Raw genomic sequence first — 23,084 nt, forward strand, 5'->3', positions numbered from 1 at the left:
TTCTTTAGCCAAAAATTTCACTGGACAAAAAATGTATTTCAGATAGATTAGATAGATAATGATTATTTACAGGGCTTCCCAGGTGGTGTGGCTGATAGATTCTGTCTGCCCATGCAGGAAACACAGATTTGATCCCTGGTTTGGGAATATCCCAGGAGTAAGAAAGGGAAACCCACTCTAGTATTCTTGACGGGAAAATTCCATGGACAGCACAGAGTCAGACATGACTGAGCTACTGAGCACAGACACACACATACACACACACATGCACACACACACATATAAATGCTTTGTTTCCATGCCTTTAAGGAAAAAAACCATCTCTGGGTTTTTTTTGTTTTTTGTTTTTACATTGCAATTTTTATGTGTTTGCAATCTTTCAAATATTTATATATAATTGTTTTAATTTACTTTTATAAAAGTTATTTTATTTATGCTCTCCAAATTATTTTAATGCCTATATAACAGTGCATGGGGATTTTGTGAAGTAATTTGCTTAATATTTTCCTGTTATTTATATATTGCTTCCATCCATAGCCCCATTTTTAAAGGGTTTTTCTTAAATTGGGGTCAAATTCACATAGCATAATATTAACCATTTTAGGTTACAATTCAGTGGCATTTAGTTCCTTTATAATATTGTGTGACCATCGGCTCCATCAAGTTCCAAATTTTTTTTGTCACTCCAGAAGAAAATATCATATTTATTAAGCAGGTATTCCAAGCCCCTGGCAATCACTAAGCTGCTTTATGTATTTACTTGTTCTGAATATTTCATATAAATGGTATTATAAAATGTGTGACTTTGTGCCTGGCTTCTTTTACTTAGCCATAATATTTTTAATATTAATTCTTGTTGTAGTATCTATCAGTACTTCATTCCTTTTTACTGATGAATATTATTCCATTGTATACATGTATCACAGTAGTTTTACCCATTTATTTATTGATGCACATTGCTTTTTTCCCACCCTTTTTGGCTATTGTGAATACTGCTACTGAGAACATTACTGCACATGTTTTTTGGGGGGGATTTCAAGTTTTTGGTTGTTTTATGTATCAACTAGAAGAGGAATTGCTGGGCCGCCACTCTTTTACTTTCTGTCACTTTGAATATCATTAGTCTAGATACCTCAGATAAGTGGAATTTTCAGAATTTGTCCTTGAGTGATTGGCTTGTTTCAGTTAGCATGACGTCTTCAAGGTTCTTTCATGTTTTAACATATGTCAGAATATCCTTCCTTTTTATTGCTGAATATTCTGTTGTATATGTATACTACATTTTTTTGATCCATTCGTCTGTTGAATACTTGAGTTGCTTACATCTTTTGACTATTATAAGTAATGTTGTGATGAATATGGGTGTACAAATATTTGTTCTTTTTTTTTTTTTTTTTGGTCTCTTCATGTGCCTGTTTCACACTTGTATGTCTTTGGAGAAATGTCTATTTAAGTCCTTTGTTCACTTTTTATTTGGATTATTTGGTTTTGTTGTTGTTGAATTCTGAGTTCTTCATATATTCTAGTCATTGTTGTTATTTAATTGCTAGGTCCTGTCTAAGTCTTTTGCGACCCCTGGACTGTAGCCCATCAGACTCCTTTGTCTGTGGAATTTCCCGGCAAGAATACTGGAGCAGGTTGCCATTTCCTTCTCCAGGGGATCTTTCCAACCCAGGGATCGAACCTGCGTCTCCTGCATTGGCAGGCGTATTCTTTACCATTGAGCTACCAGGGAAGCCCGTATTCTAGTTACGAGGCCCTTATCAGACATATGATTTGCAAATATTCTCTCCCGTTGTATAGGCTGTCTTTTCACTGTCTAGACAGTGTTCTTAAAGGCACAAAAGTTTTCAGTTTTGATGAAGTCCAGTTTATCGCTGTTTTTCTGTTATTGCTTGTGCTTTGGTGCATATCTAATAATCCAAGAATATAATGTCATGAAGATTACCCAAAGTATTATTTTAATTTTTTTGCCGACATAGGCAAAAGGAACCTTTGAATAACTCTATTAGCTAAAAGCTGTTTTAAATTAAAATAAGTTATTATTATTCCGACAGGCAGAGTGCTTTCAGAAATATGTTTCCCTTTGGGAATCATACTTCTCTGCTAGGTTTAAGATTAATTCAGTTATTTCATATTATTTTTGTTGCTGACATTATACATCTGTAGAGCTGAGGTACAATGCAATAGAAAATTAAAGAGAATGAAAGATAAATACCTTTCTTTTTTTGCTGTTGCACATTCTCTGGTAGTTTATGAAGCTTTAAATAATTCCTTATAGTTTCCTTGTTGCCCAAATTTGGCAAAATAATATTTTGCTGTCTGTGACTTTTCTATGGTGATGTGATATATGAAATTCATTTTTATTTCTTATAGCCACATTAGTTATCTAACTAAATCAAAAATATGCCACATGCAGTGAATTATATTTAATGCGGCAAAGGCTAAAATCAATTTATAAAAAAATGAGAGGCAAAGTTTATTTCTTCATTTTTTTTCATTCACCTCATTGAGAAAAGTTCATTTTTCCCTTAGTATTTGCATTTATTAAAATTCAAAGTCCATAGTGGTATTAAGGGAAGTGAGGAAATAGATTTATATTTAAATGGTAAGGCTTAAATGTACTGTAGATGTAGATATTCTTTTAAAAATTCAGCCTACTAAAGCCCTTTAACATTGTTGTAAATATATAAACGTACTTACAAACTTTTGTTAGTTGTTTTTAAACTATAGTATATTTATGGCTGTTCTATTAGTGCAATTAACTATTGAGAGTGCTTTATTATTAAGCTATTTTATTTGTTATTAATGTTCAGTCAGATTCCTTGATACATACTTATTCTGGTGCTGATAACTATTTATCTTCCCAGGTGATGCTTGTTGTAAAGAATCCGCCTGCCAGTGCAGGAGACGTAAGAGCTATGGGTTCAATCCCTGGGTCAGGAGGAACCCCTGGAGAAGGAAATGGCAACCCACTCCAGTATTCTAGCCCAGAAAACTCCATGGACAGAGAATTACAGTCCATGGGGTCACAAAGAGTTGGACACAACTGAGCATGCACACACACATCTATCTGTCTGTCTGTCTGTATATATATGCAGCTATAAAAGAACATAACATTGTTAAGTGTTTGGGCTTTGAAATCATACTGATTGGATTCATATATTGGCACTGTCACTGTCTCCTTGGGTAGTTATTTCACCTCTTAGTGTCTCCCTTTACTCACCTGCAAAATGCAGCTGAATTTCATTTATTGTGTGGCTTGAACAAACAGGAAATAACATGTGTTTCTAGCAAATGCTAGCTTTACAATGCAAGCTGATATTGCATATTATTATTATTTAGAACATCATTAGGGTTAAGTATTTTAATATAAGTGTATGAATCATATTTGTGGGACAGTATTGCTTTTGCTGTATTATCTCCAATATGACTGATACATTTTTGTCGAGAAAATAAGTAGAGAAAATTTCATTGAATAAGAGTAACAGCTCAATGTGCTACAACAATTCAATACTCATTATACTGTATTACTTTGTGGTGAAGGATTATTCTTCAGTTCCCCAATTATTGACTACTTACTATATGCAAAGTAGTATGTTAGGACTTAAATTTATATACAGTTGACTTAACAGAGATTTGAGCTGCGCAGGTCCACTGGTACATGAACTTTTAAAACAGTAAATGCTGTAGTACTACACTGTCTGCAGTTTATTGAGTCTTGTGTATAGAGGATGTGCAACTGTGTGTAGGAGGAACCTGATATCTGGAGGAACTGCACATATGGAGTGCCCGACTACAAATTATATAGGATTTTTCTGTTGCACAGAAGGTTGGCATCAGCAAACCATTTGTTGTTCTAGGATCAACTGAACATTGTGTAGGTGCTTTAATAGTGTTATGTGGAAGCTGAATGACGGAGAAGGCGATGGCACCCCACTCCAGTACTCTTGCCTGGAAAATCCCATGGGCGGAGGAGCCTGGTAGGCTGCAGTCCATGGGGTCGCTAAGAGTCCGACACAACTGAGTGACTTCACTTTCACTTGTCACTTTCATGCATTGGAGAAGGAAATGGCAACCCACTCCAGTGTTCTTGCCTGGAGAATCCCAGGGACGGGGGAGCCTGGTGGGCTTGCCGTCTGTGGGGTCACACAGAGTCGGACACGACTGAAGCGACTTAGCAGGCAGGCAGAAGCTGAATGACAGAATCACGGACTAAGATTAGTTTTCATGAGAGTATTGGGTAGGCCCTTGAAATTAAGGGCAGTTTACAAGCTTAATTTTATGTGATTGTCATTAGTTGCATGTTTTCACAACTTTCTCTGAATATAAGAAACTAAGCTATAATGTTATTAATCTTAAAAATATTTTAATATATTTAGATATTTTTTGTTTCATTATTCATAAAATGTACCATAAGACAAAAGCTCTCCATACTGAAATATACAGACATTTAAACAAATGCAGTCTTGGGACTTCCCTGGTGGTCCAGTGGTTAAGATTCACCTTCCAGTTCGGGGGTGTGGGTTCGATCCCTAGTCAGGGAACTAAGATCCCACATGCCTTGTGGCTAGCAAAACAAAACATAAAGCAGAATGCATATTGTAACAGATTCAGTAAAGACTTTAAAAATCATCCACACTAAAAAAATCTTAAAAAATGCAATCTTGTATGAATAATTTGCTTCATCTAGGTCTTACTTTTTTTTTAGTTTACTGCAAGATGTCTAATGGGTTTTGTTGATGTTACAAATAAATTCTTTTCCTCTAACATTGCATGCATAAATTGTTTTAGTAAATCCGATTTTGTATTTGCTTATGTCTTTTAGTTCATTTTATTATTCTTTTTCTAGGTTCTTAAATAGTATAGTTATATGATTTTCGTTCTGTATATTTTTACTTTCAATAGTGTTAAATAATTATTTTTCAGTCTGGGATATAAAGAGTTCTTTCAACATAGTGACAGTTCTATTTTTACCTTTGTTTCTTATTAGCAAAACTTATGTTTTTCTTTTTGGTATGCTATTAATATCTGTCCCTAGCAGGCTTTTACAGAAACAGTTAAAACTTTACTAAACACACTGGGCTATTCTCTGAGACTTGAGGATAGTAAAGAAGATGAATGAACTCTTCCTTCTCTCTGCTGAAATAAGAAATTTTTTTCATTTTAAACTTTCCTTACATATTGCAGATTGTTCATAGAGGTTGAAAATTTATACCCAGATGAACTTGAGCATTTCTTAAGTGTAAGAGTTTAATTCTCTCAAAATGGGAGCATTGGCCTGAATAATCTAAAAATGCAGATAACAAAAATCACTGGATATGGAAATCTTGTTTCTGTGGATTATTTTGACACAACAAAGTTAAAAATGTGTATTTTCTGAGTATACATATCATCCTGTGTGGCCAAGAAACTGCAATATGAGATTTTAAATATTTCAAAGCGAGGACACTAAATAAATAATTGCATTTATATGGTGATATTTAGCATAGGGTATAGTCATGAAGCTATACTTTGACCTAAAATTCTCTTAAATGACATTTTTATATAAATTTAAGAAAATGAGAGAGCCTTTTAAAAAGGAGCTGCTCGTTTCATCTGCCTGGTTAAAAAAACAGTCGGTGCACAGTTTCTGTACTATTTTTAGCTAGTTTCTCTTCTCTTTATACTAAATATTAAAAACAATATATTTGACTGGGTTGGGTCTTAGATGCAGCATTTGGGATCTTAAGTCTTCGTTGTGGCCTGTGGAATCTAGTTCCCTGACCAGGGATTGAACCCCGGCCTCTGCATTGGGAGCATGGAGTCCTAACTACTGGACCCCCGGGGAAGTCCCTATACTAATTTTTTGATATCCTTTGTTTACCTTGTAGAGGTGTTTCTTTACATCAAATGCTCCGTAGCCCTGTTTTCTTTTTCTACTCCATCTTTCAAGCTCTTTTCATACTTTTTGTCCTTATAAAAGGAACTTTAAAAGACAAGAAGAACTTTAAGGACAAGAAGAGTTTATGAAAACTCTTTGGCCCTGATATCATCAGGTATTTTAGAATGACCTTTGATTGTGGATTATTAGAAGATGCAGTTTAATCCTCTTTTCTCTTAGATTCCTTTTGCAAGAATGTCTGTGGGCTGTCTCATGAAACCGCTAGAGATATTAGTCAGTGAATTTCTAAGAGCTGGGAACTTTTCCATGCATGACTGACTTTGGCACTTTCCTCATGATCTCCCTTCTCACTTTTTATTGCAGAGTTTACCAACTAAAATTTTTTCTCTCATTTTTTGCATTTGTTTAATGGTTTTTAGGCTCCTAGACATAATGTAGATTATCTTCACCTCTGATTTGTAAGTTTTTGACCGAGAAGTGTGTCACATGAATGCTTTCTTTTCATTAGTAAATTCACTATATATCTTATGGAATTAAAAAAAAAAGGAAGAAAAACTATTCAATGGTTTTCAGTTCAGTTCAGTTGCTCAGTCATGTCCGACTCTTTGTGACCCCATGGACCACAGAACGCCAGGCCTCCCTTTCCACCACCAACTCCCAGAGTTTACCCAAACTCATGTCCATTGAGTCGGTGATGCCATCCAACCATCTCATCCTCTGTGGTCCCCTTCTCCTCCTGCCTTCAATTTTTCGCAGCATCAGGGTCTTTTCTAAGGAGTCAGCTCTTCACATCAGTTCAGTTCAGTTCAGTCGCTCAGTCTTGTCTGACTCTTTGCGACCCCATGAATCGCAGCACACCAGGCCTGTCTGTCCATCACCAACTCCCGGAGTCCACCCAGACTCATGTCCATCGAGTCAGTGATGCCATCCAGCCATCTTATTCTCTGTCGTCCCCTTCTCCTCCTGCCCCCAATCCCTCCCAGCATCACAGTCTTTTCCAGTGAGTCAACTCTTCGCATGAGGTGGCCAAAGTACTGGAGTTTCAGCTTTAGCATCATTCCTTCCAAAGAAATCCCAGGGCTGATCTCCTTCAGAATGGACTGGTTGGATCTCCTTGCAGTCCAAGGGACTCTCAAGAGTCTTCTCCAACACCACAGTTCAAAAGCATCAATTCTTCGGCGCTCGGCCTTCTTCACAATCCAACTCTCACATCCATACATGACCACAGGAAAAACCATAGCCTTGACTAGACAGACCTTTGTTGGCAAAGTAATGTCTCTGCTTTTGAATATGCTCTCTAGGTTGGTCATAACTTTCCTTTCAAGGAGTAAGTGTCTTTTAATTTCATGGCTGCAGTCACCATCTGCAGTGATTTTGGAGCCCCCAAAAATAAAGTCTGACACTGTTTCCACTGTTTCTCCATCTATTTCCCATGAGGTAATGGGCCCAGATGCCAAATCTTCGTTTTCTGAATGTTGAGCTTTAAGCCCACTTTTTCACTCTCCTCTTTCACTTTCATCAAGAGGCTTTTTAGTTCCTCTTCACTTTCTGCCATAAGGGTGGTGTCATCTGAATATCTGAGGTTATTGATAATTCTGGCAATCTTGATTCCAGCTTGTGCTTCTTCCAGTCCAGCGTTTCTCATGATGTACTCTGCATATAAGTTAAATAAGCAGGGTGAGAATATACAGCCTTGACGAACTCCTTTTCCTATTTGGAACCAGTGTGTTGTTCCATGTCCAGTTCTAACTGTTGCTTCCTGACCTGCATACATATTTCTCAAGAGGCAGATCAGGTGGTCTGGTATTCCCATCTCTTTCAGAATTTTCCACAGTTTATTGTGATCCACACAGTCAAAGGCTTTGGCATAGTCAATAAAGCAGAAATAGATGTTTTTCTGGAACTCTCTTGCTTTTTCCATGATCCAGCGGATGTTGGCAATTTGATCTCTGGTTCCTCTGCCTTTTCTAAAACCAGCTTGAACATCTGGAAGTTCATGGTTCACATATTGCTGAAGCCTGGCTTGAAGAATTTTGAGCATTACTTTACTAGCGTGTGAGATGAGTGCCATTGTGCGGTAGTTTGAGCATTCTTTGGCATTGCCTTTCTTTGGGATTGGAATGAAAACTGACCTTTTCCAGTCCTGTGGCCACTGCTGAGTTTTCCAAATTTGCTGGCATATTGAGTGCAGCACTTTCACAGCATCATCTTTCAGGATTTGGAATAGCTCAACTGGAATTCCATCACCTCCACTAGCTTTGTTCGTAGTGATGCTTTCTAAGGCCCACTTGACTTCACCTTCCAGGTTGTCTGGCTCTAGGTCAGTGATCACACCATCGTGATTATCTGGGTCATAAAGATCTCTTTTGTACAGTTCTTCTGTGTATTCTTGCCACCTCTTCTTATCACATCAAGTGGCCAAATATTGGAGTTTCAGCTTTAACATCAGTCCTTCCAATGAACACTCAGGACTGATCTCCTTTAGGATAGACTGGTTGGATCTCCTTGCAGTCCAAGGAACTCTCAAGAGTCTTCTCCAACACCACAGTTCAAAAGCATCAATTCTTCGGCGCTCAGCCTTCTTCACAGTCCAACTCTCACATACATACATGACCACAGGGAAAACCATAGCCTTGACTAAATGGACCTTTGTTGGCAAAGTAATGTCTCTGCTTTTGAATATGCTATCTATGTTGGTCATAATTTTCCTTCAAAGGAGTAAGTGTCTTTTAATTTCATGGCTGCAGTCACCATCTGCAGTGATTTTGGAGCCCAGAAAAATAAAGTCAGCCACTGTTTCCACTGTTTCCCCATCTATTTGCCATGAAGTGATGGGACCAGATAATAATACTTAACCTATTGGGGGCAAGATAGAAACCATCAAAGTGTTCAATGTTTCCCTTTAGTTTTGCTTGATGTAATGCTTAGCTTCCTCATCATATTTTACTTTAGGTTTTATGTTGCAAGGAACTGGCACAATTTGTTTTTTAAAAAGTAAGATAAGGTGTTATAATTTAAAGACAAAAATGGCTCTAACCCTAAACCTACAAATGTTGAGGAATTCCTATTAGCTTCAAATGACAGGCGTAGGATGAAAATGAAGAGGTGAATTTAAATTGGGGGGTACTACTCATATTCTAAAACATATAAAACATTTATGTAGTATGCTACAGAAAATTAGAGGTTAACTAAGAAACTCTCAGCATGTATTTATCTTTTTCTGATACTTACAGATTTTTTCAAAAGCAAAATCAAGCTAAATACCAATTCACATACACACTTTTTCATATCTCAAAACTACTTAGTGATGGTGGCGAAGTTAATTATATATTAGAAATGCGTAGAGCAGGTGTAAGAAAGCACCAGCATAAATGCTGTCTGTAAATAGTTCATAAACATATTAAAGTCGGTCTTAACATATTATTTAGGAAGAAATGCCTTTTCCTCAAAGGTCCATTTTTATATATCATAAGACCTCAATGTAAGTGTTAGCTTTTTTCTTAATCACATATAATTTTATCTATACCTTGTATATTGCTTTTTCTTTCAAATTTTAGTAAATAAAATTTACTAATTTTACAATAACCATGGTCTATGCTTTTAAGCTTTAAAGCAACTATATAAACATTTAATTGTATATTTAGCATATAGTTTATGTTTTGCATAAATTGTATGTATAACAGCCTAGTTTATTAAGCAATTTTAACTTATTTTTGACTTCTTATTAAGCATTTCTGTAGAAGACCACTATTATTCAAATTAATGTTCATAAACTAAATTCAGTAACTATTATGTGAAAGAACGTTCTCCCTTCACCCGCATCTTTAGGCTCGATTTCTATGGTACCTTTGACTTCTTCTTTTTCTTCAACCCTTGTGCCCCAGACAGACTCCACGTTGTGTGGTATCTGTACCCTCCTTTGTATTCCATTCCCCTTATTAGTTTAGGTCTTCGTGATTCCTCTTCTCTTCGGCTGCTGACGGAGGTTACAGATTACCTGTAATGTTATGTGGTGTTCTTTGTTGTTTAGTTGCTAGGTTGTGTCTGACTCTTTTATGATTCCATGGACTGTAACCCCAGGTTCCTCTGTCCATACGATTTCCCAAGCAAGAAAACTAAGGTCTTGCCATTTCTTTCTCCAGGAGTTTTTCCTGACCTAGGGATCAAGCTCATTTCTTCTACATCGGCAAGCAGATTCTTTACCACCGAGCCACCCGGGAAGCCCTAAAATGGAATGGATTTTTATTAAATATTTGTTGAGTTAGTGAACGATTACCCTCCTTATATGCAGTCTCTCCATTTGTAATCCACCTTTATACCTCCTTTATCGGAAGACAAAGACACATTTTCTTCCCTCAAAATTCAGTGATTTTATGACCATTTCCAAAATTTTTCATCGCTTCCAGAGTATCTGTGAAATAAGTAAAAACTCCTTGACAAGACATTCAAGGCCTTTTATGCTCTGACCCTGAGGGATATTTCTGGTTTAATATCCTACCATGGTTCTCATATTCTACCACATCTTTACTTCTCTTTTTCTCTGTGTCCACATTTAAGATTCTGACATTTTTCTAGTCAGCCAAGCTCCAGGAATTATATTAAAAACATATATAACTAATATTTAATAGTTTATTTATATCAGGAATATTGCTAAGAAATTTCCCTAATGTTTTTGATTCTCTCCTAAGCATTCTTTCAAGTATGTACTATTACATCCATTTTACAGAGAAGTAAACCAAAGACATAGGGCCAGAGAGTCATGTAAAAGGTTAAGCCAGCAAGTGATGGGACCAGAATTCAAATGTGGACTCCCAGATTCTTGTGCTCAAAAGCAAGTATGTACTTATTCTGTTGAATAAACAGTGGTCACCTCTTATGCATTTAAAAGCCATAATTGGACTGCCATTGTCTGGTTGTGTTTATCTTTACTTTAGCTTAACCCATTGTAATAATTCCTAAATAGTTCATCTTCTCTCTTTTTTTTTCACTTGATCATTTGTTCTTCTCTATGATATTCACAATATTGTTTCTTTACACCTCATCTCCAGTCGCTTCTTTATATTAACCCAACTCTTCACCCGTTTTTCTGATGTTTACTTTCCTGGACATTACTGTGCCTCTGCACTCCATTACGCATTTTTCAAATGTCAGCTGAGGGGAAATTCAGCCTTAAAACTTGTACTTTCCATCCTGACTTCAGGCAGCGTTTGCACCTTCACGGTGATAGCCGTCAGTGTTTTTGTAATTTATTGTTCTCGTGTCTTTCTAAGTAGAATGTGAACTTCTTGATGAGAAAAGTTTTGTCTTACGTTTAAAAACTCATTTTATATTATCTTTGTGTCCCTATTACATAGTTAGTGGTACTGTGCTTGGTATGCAGTTAATCCATTGCTAAATTAGTTACTCAGAAAATATAATGTTTGTGTGATACGTTTTACTCACTTTCATATAATCCAAGAGAAAGTGGAATTCAGACTTTCTGGCTAGATGGCTTTCACATTTCAACCAATTGTTTCACTTTAGAGCCAGAGGTAAAAAGCAGGTTATGATTTTTGGCATGTTAATTTTTCAGTTTTATTTTTCAGTAATAGAGGCAAGAAGCAATATTGACTCAAAGTATATATATTGTTTTTCTCTAAATGAGGGTTAGTTTTAATAATTATAAATGGTGTTTCAGTCTGAACCTATAACGTATATTGAGTAATAATCCAGTATTTTGTATGTAAATTTTTCATTAAGTACTGATAAAAGGAGTTATATGAAGTTTGGATAAGGAATAAAATGGAATTTGTGTAATTCTTTTCAGTTTCTAGTTTTTCAGACAATACAATAGAATCTTGGTGTCTGACTTCCCTAAGTTTACCATCTACATTTCACTTCACTAACCTATTAATTTGGGGTCATTTTAGTGGATGTATCATCCTATACATGTTTTCAGCTGACATCAAAAATATTTATTTCCCTATACTATATGATTTGTGTATTTAATGATTTTAAGAGTATATTTTGTTTATTCTTCTATCTGCCAGCAGTTAACTCTTTCAAGTTCAAAGCTGTATTGTGATTATGAATCCCATTGTTGGTAATAGAAGGCATTTGGATAATTCTTCACATGGGGTGACTTTTCTTTTAAAAGTAGGGACTAATATTTTCTTGAGAAATAAAATCATTTTTTATTTTATATATTGTTAACCACGTCCCTTCACTCAAAAGTATAAAAACAAACCCTTAGTAACATACAAGAAAAACAAGGAACTCTTCAAATGCAGTTAGCATGTTATTACTGACTTATAAGTAGAATGCATAAAAGTGTATTTTATTGTCTGTTTTTAAGTGTAGATATATTTAATCTTTTCAAAGTCAAAAAGGTCTATTAATTTTGGGGAGCATAATTTTACACAGAAAAGTTGTTTAGGATATTCTTTCAAATTTGTTTTTTTTCTTCTTATCTCTCAATTAAATATCATAGGCTTGATGTCCCTCTTTTCCTTAAACATTTTTGGATTTATTTTTTAAAACCTGGGAATTCTCTTATTTACATTATAGTTATAGAAATCAGGCCAGTAACATTGATGCTTAATGTTATTAAACATAGAACTTAGTGCACACAAGATACAACTCTACAGTGAATATCACCAGACGGTCAACACCAAAATCAGATTGATTATATTATTTGCAGCCAAAGATGCAGAAGCTTTATACATCAGCAAGAACAGGACCTAGTGCTGACTGTGGCTCAGGTCATGAGCTCCTTATTGCAAAATTCAGGCTTAAATTGAAGAGAGGGGTAGGCTCTTGAGAGTCCCTTGGACAGTAAGGAGATCAAACTCATCAATCCTAAAGAAAATCAACCCTGTTCACTGGAGGGTCTGATGCTGGAGCTGAAGCTCCTTTACTTTGGCCACCTGAAGCAAAGAGCCAGTTCATTGGAAAAGACCCTTACACTGGTAAAGATTGAGGTTAGGCAGAGAAGGAGGTGACAAAGGATGAGATGGTTGGATGGCATCATTGACTCAATGGACATGAGTTTGAACAAACCTGGGAGATAGTGAAAGACAGGGAAGGCTGGCGTGCTGTAGTCCATGGGGGTCACAAAGAGTCAGACACCGCTGAGCACCCGAACAACAAGAGGGACAACCACTAGACCATTCAGGTATGACCTAAAACAGAGCCCTTATGATTATACAGTGGAGGTGACAAATAGATTCAAGGGATGAGATTTGGTAGACGGAGTGTCTGAAGAACTATGAATGGAATGTTGTAACATTGTACAGGAGATGGTGATCATAACCATCCCCAAGAAAAAGAAATGCAAGAAAGCAAAGTTGTTACCTGAGAAGACTTTACAAATAACTGATAAGAGAAGCAAAAGGCAAAGGAGAAAGGAAATGATATACCCAACTGAATGCAGAGTTCCAGAGAAGAGCAAGGAGAGATAAGAAAGCCTTCCCAGATGAACAATGCAAAGAAATAGAGGGAAACAACAGAATGGGAAAGACTAGAGATTTCTTCAAGAAAATTGGAGATACCAAGGGAACATTTCATGCAAAGATGGGCACAGTAAAGGACAGAAATGGCAAGTACCTAACAGAAGCAGAAGAGATTAAGAAGAGGTGGCAAGAACACACAGATGAACTGTACGAAAAGGTCTGAATGAACCAGATAACCATGATGGTCTGGTCACTCACTTAGAGCCAGACATCCTGGCGTGCGAAGTGAAGTAGGCCTTAGGAAGCATCACTATGAACAGAGCTAGTTGAGGTGATGGAATTCCAGGTGAGCTGTTTAAAAACCTAAATGATAATGCTGTAAAAGTGCTGCACACAGTATGTCAACACATTTGGAAAACTCAGCCTTGGCTACAGGACTGGGAAAGGTCAGTTTTAATTCTAATTCCAAAGAAAGGCAATGCCAAAGAATGTTGGAAAGTTTTGCTCATTTCACATGCTGGCAATGTAATACTCAAAATCCTTCAAGCTAGGCTTCAACAGTAGGTGAACTGAGAACTTCCAGATGTATAAGCTGGATTTAGAAAAGGCAGAGGAACCAGAGATTAAATTGCCAACATCTGTTGGATCATAGGAAAAGCAAGGGAACTCAAAAAAAAAAAAAAAGAAACCATCTACTTCTGCTTCACTGACTACATTAAGCCTTTGAATATGTAGATCACAACAAACTGTGGAAAATTCTTAAAGAGATAGGAACACAAAACCACCTTACCTCTCTCCTGAAACCTGTATGCGGGTCAAGAAACAACAGTTAGAACCAAATGTGGGACAGACTAGTTCCAAATTGGGGAAGGAGTATGTCAAGGCTGTATATTGTCACCCTGCTTGTTGAACTTATATGCAGAGTATATCATGAGAAACGCTGGACTGGAAGAAGCACAAGCTGGAATCAAGATTGCAGGGAGAACAATCAATAACCTCACATACACAGATGACACCACCCTTATGGCAGAAAGTGAAGAGGAACTAAAGAGCCTTTTAATGAAGGTTGAAAGAGGAGAGTGAAAAAGCTGACTTAAAACTCAGCATTCAAAAAACAAAGATCATGGCTTCCGGTCCTGTCACTTCATGGCAAATAGATGGGAAATAATGGAAACTGTGATAGACTTTATTTTCTTGTGCTCCAAAATCACTGCGGACAATGACTGCAGCCATGAACTTAAAAGACATTTGCTCCTTGAAAGAAAAGCTATGACCAACCTAGACATCTATTATAAAGCAGAGACATTACTTTGTGGACAAAGGTCCATATAGTCAAAGCTCTTGTTTTTCCAGTAGTCGTGTATGGATGTGAGAGTTGGACCATAAAGAATGTTGAGCACTAAATAATTGATTATTTTGAACTGTGATTTTGGAGAAGACTCTTGAGAGTCCCTTAAACTGGAAGGAGATCAAACCAGGCAACCCTGAAGAAAATCAACCTTGAATATTCACTGGAGGAGCTGATGCTGAAGCTGAAGCTCCCAATACTTTGGCCACCTGATGCGTAGAGCTGATTTATTAGAAAAGACCCTGATGCTGGGAAGGATTGAAGCCAGGAGAAGAAGTGGGCAACATGGGATGAGATGGTTGGATGGTGTTACCTATTCAATGGACATGAGTTTGAGTAGGCTCTGGAGATGGTGAAGGACACGGTTGCCTGGCGTGCTTCAGTCCATGGGGTTGCAAGCAGTCAAACATGACTGAATGACTGAACAATTAGAGAAACAGCAAACCCCCCAAGCTACAAGAGTGGTACCACCAAACTCCTTCCCTGGGAATTACCCTCAGCATCTCAGCATCAAGCTGCTGTAGCTTAGAATTGCTTCTGTGAGCATCTGTGCTTTGTCTTGATTTATTTTGTACATTCTTAGCAAGATGTGTCCCATGCTAATATCCCCTTTGTTTTACACCATTTCAATTTAGGAAAGGTTTCATAGACTGTTCTGCTTCAGGGTGTCCTAGGAAACCTGTCTGGCCTATTTTTGCATGTCTCTAGATGGTGACTGCAGCCATGAAATTAAAAGACGCTTACTCCTTGGAAGGAAAGTTATGACCAACCTAGACAGCATATTCAAAAGCAGAGACATTACTTTGCCAGCAAAGGTCCATCTGGTCAGGGCTATGGTTTTTCCTGTCGTCATGTATGGATGTGAGAGTTGGACTGTGTAGAAGGCTGAGCGCCAAAGAATTGATGCTTTTGAACTGTGGTGTTGGAGAAGACTCTTGAGAGTCCCTTGGACTGCAAGGAGATCCAACCAGTCCATTCTGAAGGAGATCAGCCCTGAGATTTCTTTGGAAGGAATGATGCTAAAGCTGAAACTCCAGTACTTTGGCCACCTGATGCGAAGAGTTGACTCATTTGAAAAGCCTCTGATGCTGGGAGGGATTGGGGGCAGGAGGAGAAGGGGACGACAGAGAATAAGATGGCTGGATGGCATCACTGACTCGATGGACGTGGTCTAGTGAACTCCGGGAGTTGGTGATGGACAGGGAGGCCTGGCGTGCTGCGATTCATGGGGTCACAAAGAGTCGGACACAAGCAACTGAACTGAACTGACTGACAGCCTGTGAGCTCACAAAGAATCGGACATGACTTAGTAACTGGACAACAACATTGAATATACTACAGTTTGGCTTTGTGTGACATTTCTTCATCATAACATTTGATTACACACTTTTGGCAGAAATACCTATGCAGTTATGCTAAATTCTTCTCACCATATCAGGAATTACATGCTGTCGTCTTTCAGTAAATGGTAGTGTTCACTATGAACATTTGGTTAAAGTGGTGTCTGCCAGATTTCTTCACTATGAAATTACTATTTTCTCCTTTAATGGAAAAATGTCTTGTAGGAGATATTTTGAGACTATGTGAATATTGTATTACTTTTCAAACTTTGATCCACTATTTTTATGATTTTTTTTTTCCAAATGGAGATTTTCTAATTCTGTCATCCTTTCTACAATATAAGTTAGATTTTTTTCTACAATGAAAAGGTTTCTCTTCTCTGTTTTGTCTGTCTGTGAATTTTACCTGTATATATATCTGTGCATCTATGTATATGTCTGTGTATCTATGTTTTTACAATTCAATGCAACTTTTAAAAATAACCTCATTGAAAGCAATGCAGATTTGAAAAGAGACATGATAAAAATTCAATAATTTGGAATTCAGAATTTGAACCTGAGCCAAGCAGTAATTTTGGGTGGTAGACCTGAATATGGGAAAAAAACGCCTGGTATTTCACTTATTATTGATGTTTGGTTTGTGAATAGATTCTAATACTATGTGGCATTCTTGCCTCTCCTCTAGCACAGGGTATTAACATTTTGCCCTACTTTTTTAGCTGAATGAAAGCTACAGATTAAAGAAAGAAAATATAAGAAGTCAAAGTTGAAGAGGGCAAAAACTAATGGTAGTGATTAGGGGTGTTCAAGAAATTTATCTTGCTAGTGTTAGAAAATGAAATATGACTAAAGTTACTCATTTATCCAAGCGAAATACAAGATATTAAAAATACAATTCCAGGACAGTTGGGTTGAAGTTAATTTTGGTCAAAATTTTTCAGTGTTTATGCCTGACCCTCTTCTGTCAAAAAGGAAAACCAAAACCTTGTTTTTAATACATTTTATTTCTTTATTTACAGCTGTGTTGGATCTTTGTTGCTGTGTGGGCTTTTCTCTGGTTGTGGCGAGCAGGGGCTGCTGGCTAATTGCAGCGTGCAGGCTTCTCTCTGCACTGGCTTCTCTTGTTGCGGAGCACGGGCTCCGGGACACAGTAGCTTCTGTGGTTGTGGTGTGTGGTCTTAGGGGGCTCCTGTGCTCTGGAGCTTAGGTTCAGTAGTTGTGGCACTCGAGCTTAGTTGCCACTATCTGGGATCTTCCCAGATCAGGGATTGAACCTGTGTCTCCTACATTGGCAAATGGATTCTTTACCACTGAGCCACCAGGGAAGCCCCCTTGTTGGTTTTCAATGAGAGCTTAGTTTTTAACATTCACTCAGAATGTAAAACTGACAAGTTATGTGACTCCAGGCTTTCTGATTGTATTTCTGGAGTTGGCATTTTTTTTTTCTATAAAGGATCAGAGAGTAAATGATTATTTTTTGACCCAGGTATTATTGTTGCTTTACTGCTGCCTCCTCTGCTTCCTCTTTCCCTCCAGCTTCAACTCCTCTTCCTTCTTCACAATTGTTTCCATACGTAGAAACTGTTCTCAAGTTATGAGCCATTTAAAATAGGAAATGAGGACTTGGCCTCACAGATATAGTTTACTAATTCTTAAACAGATGGTTAAGAGTTTGTTTTTTTTTCATTTTTCAATATGTTAGATGGCTTTGAAATGTAAAATATGAAACTTACAGCCCTCTTGTCACTTTAAGACTTTTCAGTCTGTAATTTAAATCCTCAAAACAGCGCCATTTACTTGGCAGTTCCAGTCCTTAAGTTGTAGATTACTGTTCACCATCATATCCCAGAGTAGCTCTAGAGTACCGCCTTTCACCCAGTAGCATCCAACAACTGGAACAAGGACAGAATAACTGAGTTTCACTGTACTTCACTTGCTGGGGAAAGGATCATTTCTTAATTTCTCATTTACTCTGTATTTAGGCAAATACAGGTGCCCAGTATCCCAAGTAAACAAAGTAACCTCATAAATGAAATAACATATTTTAAATTATGAGACTTATCTTTCCAGAAGAAAGTAAAATCGTACTCTAAGTAACAGGTTAATACGTGATAATATTTGTACTTTTTGAGTTTTTAGTGAGAAAAATCAGATTGCTAAGATATTGATATCAACATTTCATATTTATTTTATTTCAACTATGTTTTTTTTCCTATTTGCATAAGCCACAGATAGTGAATATTTGAACTTAGAACTGTAAATAAAAATATAAGAAGGAAAATATAATTTTAAGTCATGTGGCTGTTTGAACATTTGTCTTTGCCAGAATTCTTACTATATGTGAAACCTAATGTATATCTACTAAATATCAAGTATAATTATGCTAGAAATGTAGAAAGGAAATTAAATGGACATGATTTCCCAACTCCCAGAAGTCGTATGTGTTTGTGAGAAATAGCAATGATGTAGAAATTAAAGCTCTAAGCAAGTAAACTGACTTTGAAACAAATACTGCCAGTGACTACTGTTCGATTTCAGTTTTCTAAGTATGTTCTTTATATACAATTTATTTAAATAACTTTTATAGCATTTGTTTTCCTATCCTTATTTTTTAGTTTCGGTTATAAGTTGATATTGAAAATTTATATTATAGGGAAACAGAAATACCATGTGACCACATAATGTTCCTCTAGTGTATATCTAAGCTGTAAAATCATCATCATATAAAATTTACCAAATAAAAGGCCACAGTATGATGATTTTATAGGTGCTTATTCAGCATAAAAAGATAACCCCAAATGCTGACAAAAACAGAATAATTTCAACATTGTCATGTCATAAAATATACATTTTAAACAATTGAATTTAAAATACATTTGTGCCATTTTAGCCCAAAGTATAGTACCTCAAGGGAATTCTCTCAAAATGAGTTTACATTGAAAAGTATTTTAACACAATTTTTTTCCATCTCAGAAATTATTAAAGTTACTATACAATGATAATTCTTTAAAGAAACACTGCAAGTATGACATTATTTAGCTCTGCCGTAAGGATAAATAAAATGTTTACCCAACTTTTAAAATATTAATGTATATCATTTGTTTTTTAGTGTCATTTTGAATACAAATAGTATTACTATGAAACTTCAAGTTAATATTAAAAGATATCATGTGGTATTCATTTACTATTTATGATGTTACCTGTCATCAGTACATCTGAGTTCCTTTTTTGCTCACGATAATTTCCTTTTCCTTGCATTTCTGTACCTTGTCATTCATTTCTGTGGTTCTCACATATTGTGTTTCCAGAGTTTATTCACAAATGTAATCTGATCTATTTGCATATTCTTTATGAAGGAAAAACACTGTTATGTAGAAATCTTTTCTAATAAAGAAAACCTCAGTTCACTTCAGTAGCTCAGTTGTGTCCGACTCTTTGTGACCCCATGGACTGCAGCATGCCTGTCTATCACCAACTCCCAGAGCTTACTCAGACTCATGTCCATCAAGTCAGTGATGTCATCCAACCTTCTCATCCTCTGTCATCCCCTTCTCCTTCCGCCTTCAATCTTTTCCAGCATCAGTGTCTTTTCAAATGAGTCAGTTCTTTGCCTCAGGTGGCCAAAGTATTGGAGTTTCAGCTTCAGCATCAGTCCTTCCAGGGAATATTCAAGATTGATTTCCTTTAGGATTGACTGGTTGGATTTCCATGCAGTTCAAGGGACTCTCAAGAGTCTTCTCCAATACCACAGTTCAAAAGCATCAATTCTTAGGCACTCAGCTTTCTTTATAGTCCAACTCTCATGTCCATACATGACTGCTGGAAAAATCATAGCTTTGACTAGATGGACATTTGTTGGCAAAGTAATGTTTCTGCCTTTTAATATGCTGCCTAGGTTGGTTATAGCTTTTCTTCCAAGGAGCAAGTATCTTTTGATTTCATGGCTGCAGTCACCATCTGCACTGATTTTGGAGCCCCCCAAAATAAAGTCTCTCACTATTTCCATTGTTTCCCCATCTATTTGCCGTGAAATGATAGGACCGGATACCATCATCTTAGTTTTCTGAATGTTGAGTTTTAAGCCAACTTTGTCACTCTCCTGTTTCACTTTCATTAAAAGCCTCTTTAGCTCTTCTTTGCTTCTTGCCATAATGGTAGTGTCATCTGAGGTCATTGATATTTCTCCCAACAATCTTGATTTCAGCTTGTTCTTCATCCAGTCCAGCATTTACCATGATGTACTCTGCATATAAGTTAAATAAGCAGGGTGACAATATTCAGCCTTGATGTACTCCTTTTCCAATTTGGAACCAGTCTGTTGTTCCATGTCCAGTTCTAACTGTTGCTTCTTGACCTGCATACAGATTTCTTAGGAGGCAGGTAAGGTGGTCTGGTATTCCTATCTCTTGAAGAAAGAAAATCTTGAAAGAAAATCTCATCTCTTGAAGAAAGCAAACCGAGGTTCATAAAAATCTACGTACTACCAAAATTATTTTTTGTGTGTATGTAGGGTTGTATGTTTTTACTGCACATTAATTATGTGTTTTTTCAAAGCGAGTGATCATAAGCAATGAGAAGCTTAGTTTCTGCAATATTTTGCCACATAGATTTTATATCCTAGGAATACAAATTAATTAGATCAGTGGTTTTCAGTGGGGATAAATGTGAGGATGACAATTATCTTTGTAATTATAAAGTTCTAATGGATCCTATTAAAGTAATTAAAAAAGAGGCAGAAGACGATAGGTATCCTGAATGCACAAGCAAATAACTCCACATGACAGTATTTTATATTTTGATCAAAATAGTGACTCATTATCTCATTTTTAAACGTGTATGAAAATCAAGAAAAAGCCAAATAATTTCATTTTTATCAGTAGAATTGTTTAACTAGCTGTTTAACTATTGTGAAACACAATAGTTCTCATTAAAAGTTTTTTAAAGTCCTAATGGCATGATCAGCCCTATCTTTTTAAAACATGTCTGAAGGTTGAGGAAATTGTAGCCGAACTGAAGGTGGAATGATCAGTTACTGAATTATATTGGTGTCAGTCAGAGTGTGAGTGACAGGACTTGAGTGATGGCTATCACCGTGGAAAGGAAAGGTCAGATACAAGAAAGATGCTTCCTTGTAGAATCTAGAATGGACTGGCTGATTAGATGTTTGGCACAATGAAGTAGGAGGTTTGTGTCCTAAATATTTGGAACACTGATCTTTAACAAAGGAATGTGGAGTAAGAAAATGAAATGAGTTCATATGAACCAAATTCACTGGGTATAACTATTATACTGTGGCATGTTTCAGGTAGTATTCTGGAATACTAAAACTGAGAATGACTTTAGAAGTTTAAAAGAATGATTTTTGGGCAAATAAACCTTTTATACAATATGTAAAACTATATTATTTTATTGTTGGCAGTGGTAACAGTAGTGGAGGTAATAGTTATTAAGTCCTTGATATGTGTTCAGAATTTAAAATACATTATCTCATTTAATTCTCACAGAAGTCCCAAGAGTATCTCCCTGCTTTTGAAGACAGAGAGACTAAGACTAGAGAGGTTATATAAATTGCCCAAGGTCAACAAACTAGTGATTATAGATGTGCATTTTGTAGCTAAGTTGTTTGACTCTAAAGATCTTGTGCTCTTTGAAACTCATTTTATTAAGTAGATGTTCCAAATTAGAAATGGAAAAACATCCAGAAAAGGATGAGATAAATATTTGGATCCACACTAGACTTCGGGATACTCCAAAGACTTTGAAGTGTTTCACAAAAAATTTTAAATGAGTAACTTAATTTCCCTTTAATTAAAAATAACCCATGTCATAACCCTAGTTTTTGGGTGGCAAGAGGATAATTGATGATTTTAAAAATAAGATAATAAAATCTTCCCTGAAATGTGATGTACATGTTTGTGATGGGGAATATTCAATGTCATTTTGGTTTTGACTTACAGCTTGTACATGCAGTGGCCATGCAAATATTTGTCATATGCACACAGGAAAATGTTTCTGCACAACTAAAGGAATAAAAGGTGATCAATGCCAATTGTAAGTAAAAATTACTTTATAGAACTTCTGTGGGTTAAATTTCTGCTGTAGAAGTAATTACTACAGGTTTCCCTTTGAAGTTTAGTGTTGTGTTAGTTAAGCAACCAATATTATTATCAACTATGCTGATTTGCATTTTATCAATCTTCATAAAAGTTAAGCCTTTAAATGACAATTTTGTGGAAGTTTTAAAACAGAGCCCATAGAATATTTGTCTTTTGTACCTTTCTGATAAAAAGAAATATTTTTATTTTTTCTAGAACATCTTATATATGAAATCTCAAATTTGGGTGGCTATCTTTATAATTTTCCTCTACATTTTGTTAAAGAACTGAAATTCAATGTTTCTGTGCATTTCTTTGTTTTAAATCTTTTATTATTAATCCTGATCATCAAAATCTCATTAAGCCTTTCCGTTGGTTTCTTATACTCATTTTCTTTTGTTTCTCTGTTATTTCATTAGACATGAACCCACTCTTGTTGTTACTCTGCTTTTAGTAGTTCGTGAGTGGTTTTTGTCTTTTTGTAATTTAGTTGTTAATCTGAAGATTGATTCTCGTCCACCTCCAAAAGAAGTAACTTTAAACACAAGTTGTTTTAGGTTATTTAAATGATTTTTCTTACTCATATTCTTTATATATTAAAGTCATTTTGATAGTTTTGAATTATTTATCTGCATGCACTTGTCTTTGTATTAGAGATAATATACTGTATTTGACATAAACCACATAATTATTTTAAAAGTTAAGAAAGCATCTCCAAAACTATATCTATCTATATATAAATAAAAGTTTATATCCAAAGAAATCTGTTAGCCTTGGAAAATGATCTTTCTGCTTGTTTTTACTTAGAACAAATATATTATTTGCTGTAGAATTATCCTGCATTTTTCATGTTAGATGATCCTGTCTTTGGCTAGTCTCTGAGGTGTCATAGATTTTCAAGAGAAGGTGAGCAGAACAAGTTTTTATTCCTTCTCCATAGTCTCTAAACTTAAAAGTAAAGTCAAAGCGTAAGATCACAGGGAAATT

General features: G+C 36.1%; 1 protein-coding gene across 5 annotated transcripts in view; it reads left to right on the forward strand.

The window, feature by feature from the left end:
- The window catches only part of ATRNL1 (attractin like 1), an 815,618-nt gene that overhangs the window by 224,123 nt on the left and 568,411 nt on the right, over positions 1 to 23,084 (forward strand). For all 5 annotated transcript variants that reach the window (XM_024985963.2, XM_059882070.1, XM_059882071.1 and 2 more), the window contains one exon: positions 21,960 to 22,053. In XM_024985963.2, coding sequence (XP_024841731.1) covers positions 21,960 to 22,053 — 94 coding nt within the window. The remainder of the gene's footprint in view (positions 1 to 21,959; positions 22,054 to 23,084) is intronic.

Source organism: Bos taurus, chromosome 26 (genome assembly GCF_002263795.3).
Source record: "Bos taurus isolate L1 Dominette 01449 registration number 42190680 breed Hereford chromosome 26, ARS-UCD2.0, whole genome shotgun sequence".
Classification (NCBI taxonomy): domain Eukaryota; kingdom Metazoa; phylum Chordata; class Mammalia; order Artiodactyla; family Bovidae; genus Bos; species Bos taurus.